The 18449-nt window shown below is 60.8% G+C and overlaps 1 protein-coding gene across 4 annotated transcripts; it reads right to left on the minus strand.

The window, feature by feature from the left end:
- Positions 1-56: 56 nt before the first annotated feature.
- Positions 57-18128, minus strand: CIB2 (calcium and integrin binding family member 2). 4 transcript variants are annotated; one of them, XM_025919046.2, is made up of 7 exons: positions 17925-18109; positions 13333-13367; positions 12183-12299; positions 5415-5526; positions 3395-3542; positions 828-1023; positions 57-638 (listed from the first exon to the last, which is right to left on the minus strand). In XM_025919046.2, the coding sequence occupies exons 1-7, from the start codon at positions 17973-17975 to the stop codon at positions 617-619; spliced, it is 681 nt and encodes a 226-aa protein (XP_025774831.2). In that variant the 5' UTR covers positions 17976-18109; the 3' UTR covers positions 57-616. The 4 variants fall into 4 exon arrangements, with proteins under 4 accessions (XP_025774831.2, XP_025774832.1, XP_086567904.1 ...); XM_025919047.2 differs by lacking the exon at positions 12183-12299 and having other exon boundaries at positions 17925-18104; XM_086711778.1 differs by lacking the exons at positions 12183-12299; positions 13333-13367 and having other exon boundaries at positions 17925-18128.
- Positions 18129-18449: the final 321 nt, after the last annotated feature.

The raw sequence follows: 18449 nt of genomic DNA on the forward strand, positions 1-18449 counted from the left end.
TTCAAGGGTCAGGAGAAAGGGGCCACTGAGCACGTCCTAATGATGGCAGGCAGAGCACAGGGACGCAAAAGCGCTTTACTCCCAGAAGTTCACCAGTGTGTGGACAGCACGCACCAGTGAGGATTCTGTCTTGGGGAATTCTGTCTCGGTGCCCAGCGCTGGGGACAGGGATGGAGCCCTCTGCCCGGCGTCCACACAGCTTCACACTGGGTTCTGGAGAAGGACCGCGCAGCTCATAAAACCTTGGTCTCTTTCATTTTTCACTTTGCCCTGGGCGACCAGGACGCCTGCCCAGCACCGGGACGCGTCCGTATCCCCTGCCCCGCGAGGCCTGTGCCTTCCCCGCTCGGTGCAGCCATTTCCAGCGGGGAGAGGATGAGGGTCTGGGGAGCTTGGGGGGGACGGAGGAGGGCCTGTGGTGGGGTCTGGGGTCTGGGAAGGGCCCTGCCCTCACACCCCCCTTCCCTGGTTAAGGATTTTTTTTGCTGAAAGGGCCAAGGAAATGTTGGTATGACCCCAGAGGCCACAGCGTCTTTTCCGGGCAGCTTGGAGGTCACTCGTGTAGACAGCAGAGCCAGAGGGTCAGCTTCTGGGCCCCGCACCCTCAGCAGTGTCCTCAGATCCGGATGTGGAAGGTGCTAGAAAGAGAGGAGGGCTGGCTGGGTGAGGGCCCCTCGGTGGAACGCCAACAGGCCCCTGGCCCGTGCTGGACGGTCCCTTAGGGAGGGTGCAGAGGATACAACTGAGCAACCCCAAGGACAGGCAGAAAGCTGGACACCCAGCTGTCCCCGGGACCCCAGCCCCCAGCCACGGCCGCAGGGCCACACCTGAGGAAGTCGGGGGCCTTGGCGATCATGTCCTCAAAGTCGGCGAAGCCCAGCTTGCCGTCCCCGTCCAGGTCGGCCTCCTCGATGACCTTGTCGCACACGAGCACCACCTCGTCCTCGTCCAGCTCAGACTTGGTGAGCCGGGCCAGCGTCCGCGTTAGGTCCTCCTTGCAGATGAAGTTGTCTGTGTTGAAGTCTGGGGGCGGGTGGAGGTGCTCAGGCCAGGGGTCCAGCCCGGCACCCCACGGCCCTCAGCCCGTTCACACTCCGGGGCCCCCGGACCCTGTGCCCAGCCGACGGGGGCCACGGGGGCACAAGACGAACACCACATCCGCCAAGTCAACACCTATGACCCTGTTGAGTCCCCACAATGGCCACAGGTACAAACCTGGTCTGAGACACTTCAGAGTCTGAATCTGAGGCTTGTGGGGACACCAGGACCTCCCGGCCGCACCCCACAGCAGGCCCTGTGCCCCCCCCCCCCTGGAGCGGAGGAAACTGAGGCCCAGAAAGGCCAAGTGACCGAATCCAGGTCTGAGGGTGGCTTGGAGGGGGAACTGGCCGCCAGCCGAGCCTGTTGGCCAGTAAGCACACCCTTCCCTAAACTGCACCCTGCAGCCTCCCGCAGGTGCCCCCCCCCCCCGCCCCCCTGCACCGCCCGGCACCACGGGCATCAGGACTCAGAAGCCCTTCGGAGGGAGGCCCAGGCTGGCCATTGTGCACAGAGCCGGGCACATGGTTTGATTCTGCTGCCCACAGCACAGCCGCACAGCTCAGAGAGGCATGTGATCACGGCAGTGACCCCGACGTGGGCCCCAGTCTCCAGCCTAGCTCCCAGATGTCTGCCCTTCTTCCGCCCAGACTGTCCCCCACTTGTCTGTCCTGCAAATTCCCGTTGGTCCTTCAAGTTTCAGCTCAAACACCACCTTCAGGGGGCTTTCTAGACCTCCAGGCTCCTCCTGCTGAGCCCCCTGCACGGGCCGCACCCAGACGCTGACAGTGATGAAGAGTGTGGCTGCTAGGGGGACATCACGTGTTCCGCCTCATGCCCCCCCTCACCCCCCACCAAACACAAACTGATTGGCAGGTCCAGCAGAGTCCCCATTGTGCAAGGATGAAGCACTGGGGTCCTGCAGTGACATCCCCGGTCAGCACTGGACCCCGGCGTCTTGCCACGTGCCCACAGCACCGCCTCTGGGACAGGCAGGGGTGGGACTCATCTCTGCCCCACAGGGGCGCCCAGCAAGCCCTGTGCAGATGTGCGGGCTGCTGGCTGGATTCCTGTGCCCGTTTCACGTGCACAGGCTGAGGCGGGTGTGTGTGTGTGTGTGTGTGTGTGTGTGTGTGTGTGTGTGTGACCCTCGCTGGAAGTCAGGTCCTGATTCTCCCCAGCACCAAACCCCCTCTGTCCAGAAGCAGGGCAGCAAGGGGCCTGCCCCTCCTGCCCGGCTGCACCCCCACCCCCCGGCTGGCAGACAACAGCCTTCCCCGGGAGCGATGTCGGGGCCCTGGGACTGGAGGGTAGACCAGCTGCTGTCTTTCTGATGTGCGCACACAGGCGTGCATGCGTGGACCCAGACCAGGCCTCTGAAATGGACAAGCTGACTACAACAAAGTGAAAGAGCCTGAGAGGCCCGGGAGCCACCAGCTGATCAAAGGTGCTGAGACAGGAGGTCTGCCCACGGCTCCTCTGGTCCACGATGGGTCCCAGCCCCTCCTTGGGCCTCAGTGTTCCCATGAGGACCACCGGCCCTGGGCAGGCCCAGCTCATGAGGTTCTCTCCTCTGGGGGACCAGCGCCCTCTGGTGGCCGTGTGACCACTGTCATAGGCTGGGCTGGGGTGAGAAGTCAGGCCGCCCACCTCCACCTCCAGGGGGTGGGTGGGGGGGCCTGGGAACCTCTCTGCCTGGCAGAGGCGCCCTCCCCCTCCCCTGGTCCCCTGGTCTCCAGTTCACACCTCTAGGACGCCCAGTGACCTCTCCAGAGCCCAGAACCGTCCTGACCTACCTGGAACCCTGCAGTGGACCCTTAGTCCTGGGCACCAGATTCAAACTCCTTGGCTGGCTCCTCACAGCCTGTCCTGTGACCTCCCTGGGCTCACACCACCTGGGTGCGTCTCACCTCCTCAAGCCTGGCACGTCCTTGTCATTCCCTCCACTGGGCACGCCCACCCCCACTTGTCCTATCCAGGGACACCCCCCCGCCCCCAGGGAGCCAGGACCTCCCTCCCCCCCAGGACCCCTGGTGTCCTCACACACTATCTTTCCCCACAGGTCAGGCACTCTCCCGGGGTCCCTGAGCACCCCACCACCAGCAGCGCACAGCCCGAGGGGAGCACCCAACCACCAGCACGCAGCCCCTGAGGGGAGCACCCCCAATACCAGAAGCCCCCAAGGGGAGCACCCCCACCACCAGCACTCAGCCCAAGGGGAGCACCCCCACCACTAGCACGCAGCCCGAGGGGAGCACCCCCACCACCAGCACGCAGCCCCTGAGGGGAGCACCCCCACCACCAGCACTCAGCCCAAGGGGAGCACCACCACCAGCACGCAGCCCGAGGGCCCTACCGTAGATCTTGAAGGCATAGTTTGCCTTGAGCTCACGGGGAGCCGACTCACAGAGCACGGAGAACATGTCCACAAAGTCGTTGAAGGTGAGGTTGCCCTCGCCATCCTCTGAAAAAGCCTCTACGATCCTTTCCTTGAAGGGGTTCTCCTGGAGGAAACAGCCACAGTGGTTGCGTGGGTGCAGGGTGACCCTGGACGAGTGACCTGACCCCGAGCAACCCTCCACCCCGTCCCACCCGCAAAGTGGGAACCACCACACCTGCGTGACTGGTTTGTGAGGGCAGACAAAGCACGGAAGGTATGGATGCCAGTCCAGGCACCGCACTTCGTGTCCCACCCATCGCTCAGACCTGCACGGAGCAGGGCCACGGTGCGCTCCCCACTGCCCCAAGGGGTGCACAGGGGTGCCTGCCACCATGGGGAGGAGAAGAGGAGGCCCAGGGCGCAGGCAGCCCTTGGCTATGCGAGGTCAGGCCAGGGTCCTGCCGGGCAGAAGTGGGGCCCCAAAGGCTCGGAGAAATGAGCCTGGACAAGCAGTCAGACCCCGGGCCTCGATCAGCTCCAGGGGGCCCCTCCTCCGGGGAGCTACACCCGACTCCTCCCTCTGATCCCAGGTCTCTGGGGGCTCATGTTTCCTGGAGCCCCCAGCCTAGCCCCCACTCTGTGCCGAGCCCAGGAGGCTCTGGAACAGCCGAGGGGCTGCTGCCAGACTGCCCACCCCTCCAGGTACCCTCTGAGCCGTGGCCAGGCCGGTGCCTCACTACCCCTTGGGACAGAGGCGCCGGAGCGGATGCCACGTGGTGCCCTGACCCCGGGAACACACACCCAAGGGCTGGCAGGGGGCTGCTGGCAGAGTTGCACAGCTGTGTGGAGTTGTGCCCCGAATGCCAACCTTCCCTACTGTGGGACTGCCCTCGACGTACTACAGGCAAGGAGCTTGTGAAATGAAACCTTCGTGTCAAATACCCATGTGGTGTGGCGTCCAGCAGGTACAGCCTCACCTGGGAACATGCTGCAAAACAGAATCTTAGTGCCCACCTGCTGGCCCAGACCGGCTGACCTTGACCTGCCGGCCCTGACCTGCTGACCCACACATGCTGGCTCTGACCTGCTGGCCCTAACCCTGAACTCTTGACCCAGACCTGCTGACCTTGACCTGCTGACCCACACCTGGTGGCTCTGACCTGCTGACCATGACCCTGACCTCCTGACATTGACCTGCTGGCCCAGACCTCCTAGCCCTGACCTGCTGACCCACACCTACTGGCTCAGACCTGCTGACCCACACATGCTGGCTCTGACCCTGACCTCCTGACCTTGACCTGCTGCCCCAGACATGCTGACCTTGACCTGCTGACCCATACCTGGTGGCTCTGACCTGCTGACCCTGACCTCCTGACATTGACCTGCTGACCCTGACCTGCTGACCCACACCTGCTGGCTCTGACCTGATGGCCCTGACACTGACCTCCTGGCCCAGACCCGCTGACCTTGACTTGCTGGCTCAGACCTGCTGACCCTGACCTGCTGGCCTTGACCTGTTGGCCCTGACCTGCTCACCCAGACCTGCTGGCCCAGACCTTCCGACCTTGACCCGCTGACCCTTACCTCCTGGCCCAGACCTGCTGGCCCTGACAAGATCTGCAGGCAGCCCTGTGCACGTTCAAGTCTGAGAAGTGATGGTGTGGATAGCCGTGCTAGAGAGGCTAATGCCAGACAGGGAGACAGAGGAATCTAGAAAAGCAGACATAATGTCGGCCATGCACAGATGACCAGCCGTGTCACAAAGGGGCAAGCAGGTGACACGGACTATAGGGCAGCACTGACCACCCGTATGCAGTCCCCACACGTGTGGCTCATTTACTCAGAGAGTGCAGGGGAGGAAACAGGCACAGAGAGGTCCGGTGATCCTCTCAGGACCACACAGCCACCAAGGGCAGAGCCGGCTTCCACCAGGTCTGGGTGCCTCCGCTGCCTGCCCCCCAGCCCACCTGCCCAGCAGCAGCGGCCTCTGTCGTACCCGGAGCTCTGGCATCTGGATGATGAGGCTCATGGGCACGTGGACGACGGGGCTCTTCCTATAGTCCATGGGGACGAGGTTGGGGGCCAGCTCGTAGAACCGTGCGTGCAACCTGCGAGGGAGGCAGAGGGAAAGAGCTGGGCGGGGGGGGGGGGGGGGGGGGGGTGCGTGTGCATCCCCTGAGTCCCCCTCAGCCGATGCTGCCCCACCTGCACCCAGCCCCCCGCTCCACACAGGCCCCCTTGCCTTGTTCTGAGCGCAGGAAGTGAGGCCTGGGGGGGGGGGAGGCAGCAGGCCCCCATGCTGATAACCGGGTCGTGTCCCCCACCCCCAGGTCTCCGTGTTCCCTCTCTGGGCCCCATAAAGGCCTTCTGTATGCCAGCGGTGTCGCCCCATTAATTCTGCCCCCGGCTGTGCACACAGGTGAGCTGCGCCCCCCAGCTCTCAGCATGGCAAACCGAGGCCTGAAGAGGTTAAGAGCCGTCTGTCCAGGGCCACACAACTGGAAGTACGAGGGACGTGGCTGGAACGAAGGCCTGGAGATCCAGGGCATTTACCCCTCCTCCCCAGTCCTTAAGCTGTCGAGCCCCGGCCGTTTGCTGCTGGGTCCCAAGCAGGCTCCGAGGGTTGGGTCTCTGGAATAGCCACCGGCAGCCCTCACGCCCACAGGCAGGCCCTGCCAGGGCCCCAGTCACTCCCACCTCCCGCCCTGCCCGCAGCCCGGTCAGTGCTCAGGTGGCCCCAGGACACAAGCTGGCCTGAACGACCCGACCCGAGGACCCTCCAGGGTGTGGGACCTCCTGCCGCTAGCTCACGGGGAGGCCCATCCTCCATTATTCAGTCCTCTTCTGCCCCTAACATCCGGGAGAATAGCCCCCAAGTCCCGCCCCACACAAATGCAGCTCAGGTCAGATGAAATCGTGTCCAAGACGTGCTGCCAGATGGGGGGACGAGTTCAGGGGGCACCGACCAGGGGCTGAGGCGGGTGACCCACCCAACGGGGGGCCTAGGACTCTTGGGAATTGGACCAAAGCACCCCCAGAGCCCCCGCCCTGCCTGGCCCACTCCCCTAAAGTCAGTGTTCTAAGTGGCTGGCCCACAGACACACCCCAGGCCCCCGCAACAGGCCCGCAGCCCTCTCCGGCCAAGCACTTTACTACCCGCCCGGTGCACACGTAACACCAGCCCCGTTTAGCGAGTCCTCACTCTGTGCCAGGCTCTGGGTCGATTCCCCCGTGCGGATGACTCCGTTTAATCCCTCAACCACCCTGGGAGGTGGATGCTGGTGTCTCTATCAGGCCGCCCTGGCTCCACACCGGCGGGGTGAACGCAGAGCAAGACGCCATGAGGCCACTCCCCCAGCCACAAGTCCCCACGACCGTCCCGGAATCGCACAGAAGCGCCACCACTGGGAAACACAGGGCTGGAGGGAAATCCCAAAGCCCGACCCTCGTCACCAGATACCCGAGTGACAGCATGGGGCCAGGACTCTCCGCCAGGGGCATTCAAGGGCTATCTTCGCTCTCGCTCTCCGAGTTGAGGAAAAACCTGTCCTTGTTTACTGTCCCCAAACACAGAACCAGCACTTGCATATCACAATTTACACAGCTGGCTTCGCGTTCTTGACAGACATGCTAAACTTCTGTTACATTTCACCCTGCCCTTGACCTTTGACATGTGGGGTGTGATGCTGGGTGCCGTGGGCATTGCCCTCCGCCTCCAAAGGCATGCAGGGTGGCCGCAGCACAAGCCACATGGCAGACTGAGGTCGGACCCCCACGGACCTCCCCATCAGCGAATGGGGGCTGTCCTGCTGTCCTCACACTTGCGGGGTCAGGGAGGATGGCATTAGCAAGGCCACCTGGCCCTCAGCTGCCTGCCCGCCAGGGGCACCCCACCAGGAAGGTGGGGAGAGGGCCGAGCGCTGGCAGATTGCGGTGTCCCCTGGGGCGGGAGGGCCGACTCCTGCCCTGACGCCAGGACTAAGGTGACCCTGCTATTTTATTTACTTATTTTTTCTAAGCCAAACTCAGAATTTGGAAGGCTGAATCACTGTGGGGAAACCGAACAGTCACCCCGTCCCAGTACAGGGCATGCTGGCCCTGTCCTAAGACCCCGGGGCACAAGTCACACCTGTGCTGCTTCAAGTCCCCGGAGCACGGAGCAGTCGGGGAGGCGCCTCCCCGTTCATTTTAGAAACCGAGTAAGAACCTTGCTCGCAGAACCCGACGGGTGGCATCCAAAAGGGACCAACGACGCGCACACAGATGCAAAACTCTTATGAAATATTGGTAAATCAAGTCCCACGGTATTGAGAGAGTGACACATTCAGACCGTGAGGATTTAAGCCAGGAATACGCCGTTGGACTAACCCTTCGAAAATCTGTGACTACGAATCATATTAATCGGCAAAAAAATTGTTTTGTCAAGTTGGTAGCTACATTTATGACCTGACGGGTGTATGGACACAGGAAAAAAGGCCAAAATGTGGACCACACATTTACACTGTTGGCCCCTGCGAGTTGGGGGCAGATAGGAGCAAGAAGAAGGGGCCAGCTTTCACTTGTCACTTCACCTGCTCCCAAACTCCTTGAATTTTTAAAGTGGTCACTAAAATATAAATATTTTTAAGTAGTAATTTTATCAATAATAAAGCTTAAAATCCTCAGTAAAACAGAAACAAAGGGATGCTCTACCCCAGATCAACACCCCACACCACACCAGAGCCATCCCCAGAAAAGCCGGAGGCCGCCTATCACCACCGCTACACGGCATCGCCCCGTGACCGCTGGCCACGGTGGTCAGTGCGGGAAGAGACGGTATATTTAAATATTGGAAAGGAGGAGAATTATTATTTGCCAGAAAACCAAAAATAATCAGTTAAAAAACTATTTGAATGAGAAAGGGCTCAGTAGCCCTTCTGCACAAAATAGTTTTCTTTTTTTTAATGTTTTATTTATTTTTGAGACAGAGACAGAGCATGAGTCCGGGGACGGGCAGAGAGACAGGGAGACACAGAATCCGAAGCAGGCTCCAGGCTCTGAGCTGTCAGCACAGAACCCAACAAGGGGCTCGAACCACGAACCATGAGGTCATGACCGGAGCCGAAGTCAGATGCTTAACTGACCGAGCCACCCAGGTGCCCTCAAAATAGTTTTCTATGTACCAGCATCAGCCTATTCGAAAATAAGATATAAAAGAACTAAATCACAATAGGAAAAAAAAATCACCCCCCCCAACAACAACTAAGTATGAAAACCAAGTGTGTAAAAAGATGTAAAGTATCTGGGTGGCAAGGTAAGTGCCTCTATTTCCTGTCTCCACATTTCTGCCAATGAAGACGATCCTAACTGAAACCTGCAGCGGTTTGTTTGAGAACTTGCCGACCACAATCAAAAAGAATGAAATCTTGCCATTTGCAACTACGTGGATGGAACTGGGGGGATTATGCTAGTCAGTCAGCGAAAGACAAACATCATATGACTTCACTCATATGAGGACTTTAAGAGACAAGACAGATGAACAGAAGGGAAGGGAAGCAAAAATAATATAAAAACAGGGAGGGGGACGAAACAGAAGAGGTTCATAAATATGGGAAACAAACTGAGGGTTACTAGAGGGACTGTGGGAGGGGGGGATGGGCTAAATGGGGAAGGGGCATTAAGGAATCTACTCCTGAAATCATTGCTTCGCTATATACTAACTTGGATGTAAATTAAAAAAAATAATTAAATTAGAAAACGAAACAAAGAACTTGCCGACCAGATTCAAAAGTCTGTGTGAAAGCACCAGTGTGGGGGGGGGGGAGGGCCTGAAAGAGGGCACCCGGGGGGGGGGGCATCTGCCCCTCAGCTGTGAGAACAGAGTCTGAGGGGACAGCCGGTCACCTCGCGGACCCGAGCGGCACAGACACAGCGCAGCACGGGTGTGAGGACAGTCCACGACAAAGAGCATTTGAAATCACTGGGAGAAGCGGATTCTTCTGGAAGTCGCAGTCTGGTTGGTGGTGCGCATTTGGGCTCAGCACTCACGTACATATAATTAAATTAAATTGAAACAGTAATCCAAACTTTGGCTGCCAAAACTTACAAGTGAAAACAGGACAGGAAAAGTCTGGACTGGCCCCGGGCCAATGAGCGGCGGTTCCTGCAGAGTCCCCCTAAAGCCACCACCGTGCGGGTGGGCCCGACTGTGGGCTAGAACCCCGGGGCAGTCAGTAAATGACTGGGGGAACGGAAGACAAAGATGCAAAGGCCAGCGTGACTGAGGAAGGAGGGAGATGGGACCTCACGCAGGGCAGCTGGCAGAGCAAATGGTTCAAAAGCGCTCTCAGGGGTGGGGGGCAATTTAGCAGTAAAAATCAAAAGCCTTAAGAATGTCTATACCCAGAAAGAGAGAGAGAAAGAGAGAGAGAGAAAGAAAAAAAGAAAGGTCTATACCTTTCAATTCAGAAATCTGTTAGGAACTTATCCCAGGGGCGCCCAGGTGGCTCAGTCAGTTAAGCGGCCGACTTCTGCTTAGGTCATGGTCTCACGGTTCGTAGGTTCGAGGCCCCCCCGTCGGCCTCTGTGCTGACAGCTCAGAGCCTGGAGCCTGTTTCCGATTCTGTGTCTCCCTCTCTCTCTGTCCCTCCCCCGCTCATACTCTGTCTCTCTTTCTCTCAAAAATAAATAAACGTTAAAAAAAAGTTTAAAACAAAAAGAAGAAAAAAGAAATTTACCGCAGGGGTGTGGGGCACAGCCGTGCTGTCACAAGACTAATTACAATGGTCAAGTGCTGAAAACCTACACGTCCAGCCAAATGAATTAAGGATGTGGCAAGATCATGTTTTTAAACCTATTTTTATAGTTTGCTTAAGGAAAAGCAATTTTAAGCACATTATAAAACAACATGAGACACATTTTTGATAAACACACACAGAGGAAAAACACTGACACGATACACAGCAAAACATCAACGCTCATCACCGCCAAGTGATGGGGTTACAGGTAATTTTCGTCTTCTCTCGACTGGCTTTATTTCTGATTTTCTTTTAATGTTTATTTACCTACTTTGAGAGAGAGAGAGAGAGTGAGCAGGGAGGGGCAGAGAGATGGAGAGAGAGAATCCCAAGCAGGATCCGCACCGTCAGCACAGAGCCCGACACGGGGCTCGAACTCATGAACCGTGAGATCATGACCTGAGACAAAACCAAGAGTCAGATGCTCACCCGACTGAGCCCCCCAGGCGCCTCTGTTTTCGAATTTCTCTATGGTCATCACGTATCACGTATGAAATAAAAAGCTTAATTAAAACAGAGCCCACAGAGTTTTCAGCACGTTGGGAAACCAAGGTACGAAACACTGACACAGGGAAACACTCTGCGGTGCTAGCCGGAGGGCCTGTCTGCAGCGGCGGGCAAGGACTCGGGTCCCCTCACCGAGGAGCGCAGGCCCACGGGGGGCAGAGGGCAGTCAGAGTGCCACCTGGGACCTGCTAGGAAGAGGGCTCCGCATGAGAGTGGAAAAGGTACACGCGAGCAACCGTATCCTCCTGGTGGTGGCAGGGGGGGGTACCGCCGATGCCGATGGTTATCTGTGACCCGGGGCCGCTGCAAGGAGAACCTGTGCTCGGGTTTCCTCCTCCGCACCACCCACCGGGCCAGGGCTGGGGGCAGCTCACCAGGCGGGCCGGGGCCCGGCTCTGCCGACGGCCTGCTGCCCGCTGCCGGGCCGGGCTCCGGGCCTCGGTTGCCCTGCCTGGACCTGACGTGTGAACGGCGGAGGAGGGCTCACCCGGCAGGGGTGGTCAGTCCCTGGTAGGTTTCACTGGCCCTCACTGGGGCCCAGAGAGAAGGTTGGAGAAAAGAGAAGGGGCCAAAATGGAACGGAGCTATCGTGGTTCCTCCAGGGGCCGCAATCCCACGTGCTGCCTGCTCTCACCACCCCTGCCGAGGGTGCACGGCTGGGCCATAAAACCCCAAGCGGCCCCGTGTTGTGCTGAACACAGGGGCCTGCTGGGGGCGGGGGGACAGTGCAGAGACAGGGAATGACCCACAGCAGGCGCTCCATCCCCCGCCCCCTCCTCCTGACGTGACCACTTTGCAGAGAAAGCACCGGGTCTGGTCCCTTGGGTCCCCAGTGAGTGTTAACACAGTGGCAGAGCCTGAATGAACCAGGGACGGGACAAGCAGGAAGGGGCATCCCGCTGCCAGAAGGGATCCTACCCGTGTCTGGACCCCAGCCCCGGCCTGGGCTCTGGGTCGAGCTACAGAGGCTGGGGTGCTGAAGGGTCCAGACTCGGGCAGGCCAGGACCGCGGGGCATCCCCCCATCTGCCTGGGGCTCGTCACTTGCCAGGGGGCAAGGGACACCCCAAAGACCTGCCACGTTTAGTCTAATGCCTGGCCTTCGTGCCACGTGCCCGTACCACGGGCAACCTTGCTGCTCTCGGCGAGACTGCTGGAGGTCGGCATGGGGTGAAGCAGGCCTGTGTCCTTGGCCCTGCTGCTCCTAGCCTGGAATGTTCTCTCGTGGCCTTCTTCACTCGCGTGGTCTTCAGGCGCTCACTGGGGGCTCCCAGGCGCTGTGCCCAATTACGGGGCGGGGAGGCTGGGGCCCGGCTGACGGCGACTTCAGGGGGAGCCAAGCGCGTGAGCCAGGAGCCCCTGGAGCGTCCGGGACACTGTACGAGCAGTGACACAGGGCACACGAGCAGGACGCATGAGCTGGGGTGGCACGGACGACCACGGAGGTGGGTCTGGAAGGGGGCACGGGAACGAGGTGGGTACCAGAGGTGAAGAAGGGGCCGCCGGGCGGCGGAGACCAGCTTTCGCTGCCAGGGCAGGAGTGGGCACGGGCCGCGGAGGACGAGCAGCCGCGGTGCGGCCTCTCCAGAGGCGGGGGCCCTGCACAGAGCATGAGCGTGGTGAGGCTCCGGTGAGGGTCCGCGCCCAGGACGCCACCGGCAATGGCTGTCGTTACGGCTCTGAGGGCCACCCCGTCCAGACGGGGACCCCACCCCACACCTCACTCAAGTCACAGACCAAATCCCACCGTGCAAACGCCGCGCCCTGGTGCTCCCGCCTCTCGGCCCTGCGGGGACCCCTGTCCGTCCACCCGGGGGCAGGCTGAAGAGTGTCCGGGGCAGAGGGGAAAGGCGGAGGGAGCTGCCTGTGTGAGCGGAGTGGTCAGGACGGTGACAAAGCACAGCTCGCCTGGGAAGCCGCTACAGGCTCTAGCCCCAGCCCATCCATCGGCCTCCGGGGAAAGCGGTCCTGTGACCTCGCTGGCTTTTAACGCCACCTGGTAGCTCAGGCACAGGGCCCGTGAGGGGCCGGGCCTGGCATCCTGTGGGTCGTGCTCACTGCCTGGGCCTGGGGCTCCAAGGCTGCCAACCCCCTTCATCTCTTCCCTCAGAGCCCGCCTCCTCCATCCCAAAGAAAGGAGTTGTCCCGGAAAGGGAAGAGCCCCTGGCAGGCAGCTCAGGCACGCTGGGGGCATGCAGGCCAGGCCCTTGACTTCTGGGCCTCCCAGGGCAGAGGGACATCAGGGCTGGAGCCAGAGGGCATTTCAGGGACCCCGAGTCTGACAGACCTCCGGACACGGTCAAATAAACAGCAAGGGGCCTGGAGTCAGAGGCCAGGTCTTCAGGCCCCACAGCCAAGTAGGGACCAAAGGTTTTCCTGTTACAAGGTCGCAGGGAGGATAAAATTAAAACGTGCCTGAAACGGCCCCCCAAAGAGCCGGGCACGCAAGACGGAGACCCTTGATTCCTGGCAGAAGTGTCTGGGCGCCGGGCGGGGTGGGAAGTTCTCCAGTTCACAGCGGCCTGCGCTTGGCTCCCGACAGGCAGACGCCCCCCTCGGTCCCAGCCCGTGCAGCCAGCCCACGCGAGGTGCCCGGCCCAGCTCCAGCGGGCGAACCGCAGGCCACACTTACTTGAGGATGTCCTTCTTATTGAAGAAGGTGCAGTCCTGTGAAGGGAAAACACACACACAGTCCGCTGCAGGGCCCACGCCCCGCTTTCCCTCGGGACCTCTCAGGAACCGCCTCGGCCTGGGCAGAGAGCAGCCTGGTGGCCCGGAAGCCACCTCCTGAAGCTGTGGCCTGGCCCAGGGAACTGCGGCATGGTGTGGGGGTCTGTGGGGGCAGCCTTGGGGGCGTGCACGCACAGGCGGGGGGACGAGCCGGAGGTGGATGGCACTGACTTGTGGTCTGCTCTGTGGGACGGCGGGGAAAGGGGCTGGGAGACCAGTGAGGAGGTAAGGCCGGCAGGGTCTCAGCTGCAGGGGGCGCCATCCACACTGCAGCGCGAGATCGGTGCCCCGCGTCGTGTGCCGTGTGTCCCAGGCACAGAGATGGAAGGTCCCGGGCACACAGGCTGGGGAAACACCGGCATCTACGTGGCATCTGAAGCCACAGGAATAGAGAGGGTCACACGGGGAAGCGGTGGAGGCCAGGTGAGCAGAAGCGAGGGGAGGAGGAGGCAGGGGGCAGCGGCTAGGACCCTCAGGGTGGGGGCAGCGCTCGGGTCTTAAGGTCGCCCAGTTATAAACTGGTCTCCGGTGTCCTGCCTTGTCCGTGTGACCTGCCTCTGTCCACGGGCCGGCCTGCCTGGTGGCGGTGGCTGTGGTGCCTGGCCACGGTGCGACGTATGGAGGCAAAAACACCCCAGGGATGAAGGGCTTCTGTGCTTATCCTGGCCCTGGCCCCCCTGCCCTCGCCGCCGTTGCCCCTGGGGATGTGCTGACCAGGGGCTCACAGCCGCGGCCCAGGCTTGCAGCCAGCCAGGCCTGCCCCGCGTGAAACCCGGAGTCCCTGGGCACCGGAGCAGCTGTGCCGCACACTCAGGAAGCCCAGAGAGGAGGCGCCCGCGGGAGGGCTGGAAAGGGGGAGCCGGTGGGAACTTCCGGGTCCCCTGCAACCCAGTCTGCCGCCCAGGAGTTAGGCCAAAGGCCCGCAGGCCGCCCTGCCCTTCTCGGACCCCAGGGACTTGTCCTAGCGGGCTAGGCTTTGCCCTAGGCAATAGCTCCTCTGCCCCCACCCTCACCAAGCTCGGAGTCCCTGTCTCCGACTCAGGCGGGGCCGCGGGGACGGATTTCCTGAAGACCCTGGAGCAGGCCCCAAAGGCAGCCTAGCTGAGTCTTCAGGCACAGACCCTCCTCGGCCCCTCCCAACCTGCCTGGTGGGGGTGTCGGCATAACCAGGGACAGGGAGAGGCCCTGGCCTCCCCTCTTCCCCTCTGCTCTCCTTTCTCCCATGCCCTGGGTTGAAAAGGAAATATCTGGGTCCTGACCCAAAGGCCCTACGAGCGAAAGGACCCTGGTCCCTTATCACAACCACTCACACCTGTCTACATCAACAGTCCTCAAGGTGTGGTTCCAGGACTGGCCGCACCAGTATCACCTGGGGACTTAGTGCAAGTGTAGGTTCTCAGGCTCCACTCCAGACCTGCTGCACCAGAAATTCTGGGGGTGGGGCCCAGGAATCCGAATCTTTCCAAGATGCTCCACCCGCAGTGATGCTGTTGCTAAAACGAGGGCCTCAGCTCTGGAGCAGAATCACCTGGGGTGGAGCCCGGCATCAGTTTGCAGAGACATTCCATGACTGCAACGTGCAGCCCAGGCTGAGAACCACATCCCACCCGGTCCGTGATCACCGCAGGCCTGGTCCGTGGGGGCTCTGGTTATCCAGTTTTGTTCAACCCTCGTCCCTAGCCTATGGAGGGGGGGGGGGGGAAGGCAGGCAGGCATTATCTCCCCACTCTACAGATGGGAAAACCGAGGTTCGGTGAAGTTGAATAGCTTGCTCTAAGTTGCACACGCAGCCCAGAGGGCTGACTGCAACCTGGGGCTTTTGCTTCTTGACCGCAGTCCACAGACTGTAGAGCCCAGCCGTGACCACGTTCACTGACCGCTTCATGTCCTGCCCCGGCCGCGTACTCCACATCCAGCGCCATGGGTGCTCGACACAGGGCTCCGGGACGAGGAACAGGTCTTCCCATGTAAGCCCTCCACACGCTTCACTGGCTGCAGGATGTCTCACAAAAGGCATTGGCTCTGGGGCGCCTGGGTGGCGCAGTCGGTTAAGCGTCCGACTTCAGCCAGGTCACGATCTCGCGGTCCGCGAGTTCAAGCCCCGCGTCAGGCTCTGGGCTGATGGCTCAGAGCCTGGAGCCTGTTTCCGATTCTGTGTCTCCCTCTCTCTCTGCCCCTCCCCCGTTCATGCTCTGTCTCTCTCTGTCCCAAAAATAAATAAACGTTGAAAAAAAAAAATTAAAAAAAAAAAAAAAAAAGGCATTGGCTCTGCTTAACCGAACTTTCTCCTCGTCCTGAACACGTGGCAGCAGCTGTTTGTAGGTTTTCAACATTACCACCAAACTGCCACGAACCTGCTCACCCACTAACGTTTTGCTTTTTCTTCTGTTGACCTTGCCTGGACCTCACCCCAGGGAGGCAGCTCCTGGGGGGTGAGCGTGGCAAGTACCGTAAAGGCTTCTCAGGATTCTGGCAGTGTTGGCAGAGAATAAGGTTTCGTACTCAGATTCTAAGTGTCTTGTCTTGCCTTGGATCCTTGGGTGGAGACAGAGGAGAGGGTCCCCAGGTGAGTTACAGGGCTTGCTCTTAACTGAAAATGTGGGTTGCCTGTGAGACTTGAATGGCCAGAGGAGCAGTGGTGGGTTCTGGGGGAGGCTGGGAGCCTTGCTCTGCAGTTTGAGGGGTCTGGGAGATTGATCTGGAGGGCAGAGAAGTCTGGAAAGAAACCTGAACTTGGGAATCACTGGCACCTGAGGACTGGGGAAAGGGGGCCGTAACTGGGAGCCTGGCAGGCGTGGCGCTGGATGGAGCGCAGAGGGCGGGAGACTGGGGCTCTCAGGTTTCGTCAGCTCTCGTTCCTCCCACCCTGCCTGGCTCTGGTGGAGGATCACAACCCAGCACTGGGACTGGCTCCCAAGTGTAACCCAACGCTAGGCTGGTGTGAGCGGAAACTCAGGCTCCCCACCCCCCATGGGGCTATGCTTCACTTCTGGGCAGGGTCCGCCTGCTTGCCTGTGCCACCCCCCAGCCTTCACCCACGTGCTCCCCTCCACCCAGACGCCTCCTTCTGGGCCTGCGGGGGCCTACCTTTCAAAGGCCCTGCTCAAGCACTGCATTCTCTCTGAATCTTGCAGAGCAAAAGTTACCCTTCCCTCCGGGTCTTCCACGGACCACTAGTACCCTCCTTCCCTGGAGCACATCGTACTCTCACGAGGCCAAGGTTGACCTCTCCGGGACAAAGAGCACACACGGGCCCTGCCCCCAAACAAAAGCAGTGAGCCTTGGATTAAAGGATTCAAATTCCAGTTTGAGCCTGGACTGTGCCAGGCACTGAGTGGCTCCTCGGCCTTTGTCTACTCTTCTGTGAAATGGGGCTGATAATCCACCCCATCGTGAGGATCCTAGAGGGTATCTGTTCCAATGCCTGGCACACAGCATTGCTCCATGAATGTGGCTTCCTGGTCCTTCTCAGGGCCTCACATGGAGCTGATAACCATTATTGACGGCCAGCGTTTCCGAGGAGAAGGGGCCTCAGAGGACTCACACTTCAGGCCCATTACCAAAAGAAATATTCACGAAGGCAACAGGCAGCCACAGGAGACACTGCCGATGTGCCTCTCTCCCACAGCACACTCCAAGCAGGCCCCCTCCGCCCAGGGGAGTCGGGCAGAGGCGTCCCAGTTGGGCCTTGAAGGATGAGGGAAATCTGAAGGGGCGTCCCAGAGCATGGGCAAAGGGAGGGAGGAAGGAGGCCAGCGACAGCCCAGGGGTGGCTGGCGCACACAGGGCAGGGAAGGAGCCCCGGAGGCTGGCCAGGGCCCCAGCAAGTCAGGGGGCTGGGCTTCATCCTGCAACCACACAAGCCTCCCCATGGCAGAAGGGCTTCGGGGCCTCGGATCTGGGCAGTTTCCTGGCTCTGGAGGCAGCAGGTGCTAGGAGGGTCTTAGCAGGTGGCTGCTGGGGGCTGAGGGACCTTGCAGGGGGGCGTGGGAACGGGCACATGGCCTGCCTTCTTGCTCCAATTATTTCCATGCTGGGGCCAGAGGTAGAGACCCCAAACGGGTAAACAGGACACCCCCAACTTAAATCTGACTTGGGGGCCGATACACCTCACTCCCCACCCAGACAGGCCCCCAGGTCATTTCTGCTCTGCTGAGACTCATTCTCCTGGGCTGATTCCTGGGATCGGGGACCCTCCCTGCAGCCCACGTTTCATGACCCTCCAACTCCGTGCCAAGGTGGGCGCTGGGACAGGTGTCTGGGGAGGGGTTCGAGGCCAGCGAGGGGCCAAGAGTAAGGAGGCTAAACGGGGATGAAAAGGAACGGCTACCGCGAGGAAAGCGCTCTCAACGCAAGGGTGGGGAAACTGAGGCTGCAAGTCACATCCCAAGGTCACGCTCCTACCTGAAGGCAGGGGCAGAGTCCGAACCCAGTAACTGGCTTTGGGGGCCTCGGCTCGCGGCCAAAAGCAGGGGAGGGCGGGCGCCGGCTCACCTGGTAGTTGTCCAGCTGCTCCTCCGTGAAGATGGTCTGCTTGTTGCCCATGGCGGTCGCCGCGCCGTCGTCCGGGCGCCGAGCCCGAGCCCGCGGCCACCCGGAGGCGGGAGAGCGACCGGAGCCGGGCGGGGAGAGGCCGGGCGACCCCGCCCCGCGGTGCGGTGCGCCCACCCCGTCAGGGGGCGGCCCCTTCCCTCCGCGGGAGGTGCTGCCCGGCCTCTCCCCGCCTCACTTCCGGCTGGGCGGGGCCAGGATTGGGGCAGGGCGCAGCCGGGACCTCCAGCTGGGCGGGGCCAGGACCCCCGGCTGGGCGGGGCCAGGACTCCTGGCTCGGCGGGCCGGCCCTCCGCTGCAAAGGATGGGTCAGTGAGTTGGCCTTTCTTTGCAGGTGAGCGGACCTCTGGCCGCTGCGCGGGGGGGAGGGGTGTGTGCATCTCGGGCCCTCTGGGTTCCTTAGCGGGACAGGATTCACTAGCCTTTCTTTGCATCTTTGGCTGCACACGAGACCGAGGAGGATTTACG

This window comes from Puma concolor, chromosome B3 (genome assembly GCF_028749965.1).
Source record: "Puma concolor isolate L17-30 chromosome B3, mPumCon1.1.hap2, whole genome shotgun sequence".
NCBI lineage: Eukaryota > Metazoa > Chordata > Mammalia > Carnivora > Felidae > Puma > Puma concolor.

Coding starts and splice junctions, on each gene's coding strand:
- CIB2 (XM_025919046.2), bottom strand. CDS start 17,975: ATGGGCAACAAGCAGACCATCTTCACGGAGGAGCAGCTGGACAACTAC. Junction 12,300..13,332: donor AATAAGAAGGACATCCTCAA/GTAAGTGTGGCC, acceptor TGCTCTGTGCAG/GGCCCCCGCCTCTGGAGAGG. Junction 639..827: donor AAGGCCCCCGACTTCCTCAG/GTGTGGCCCTGC, acceptor CTCTCTTTCTAG/CACCTTCCACATCCGGATCT.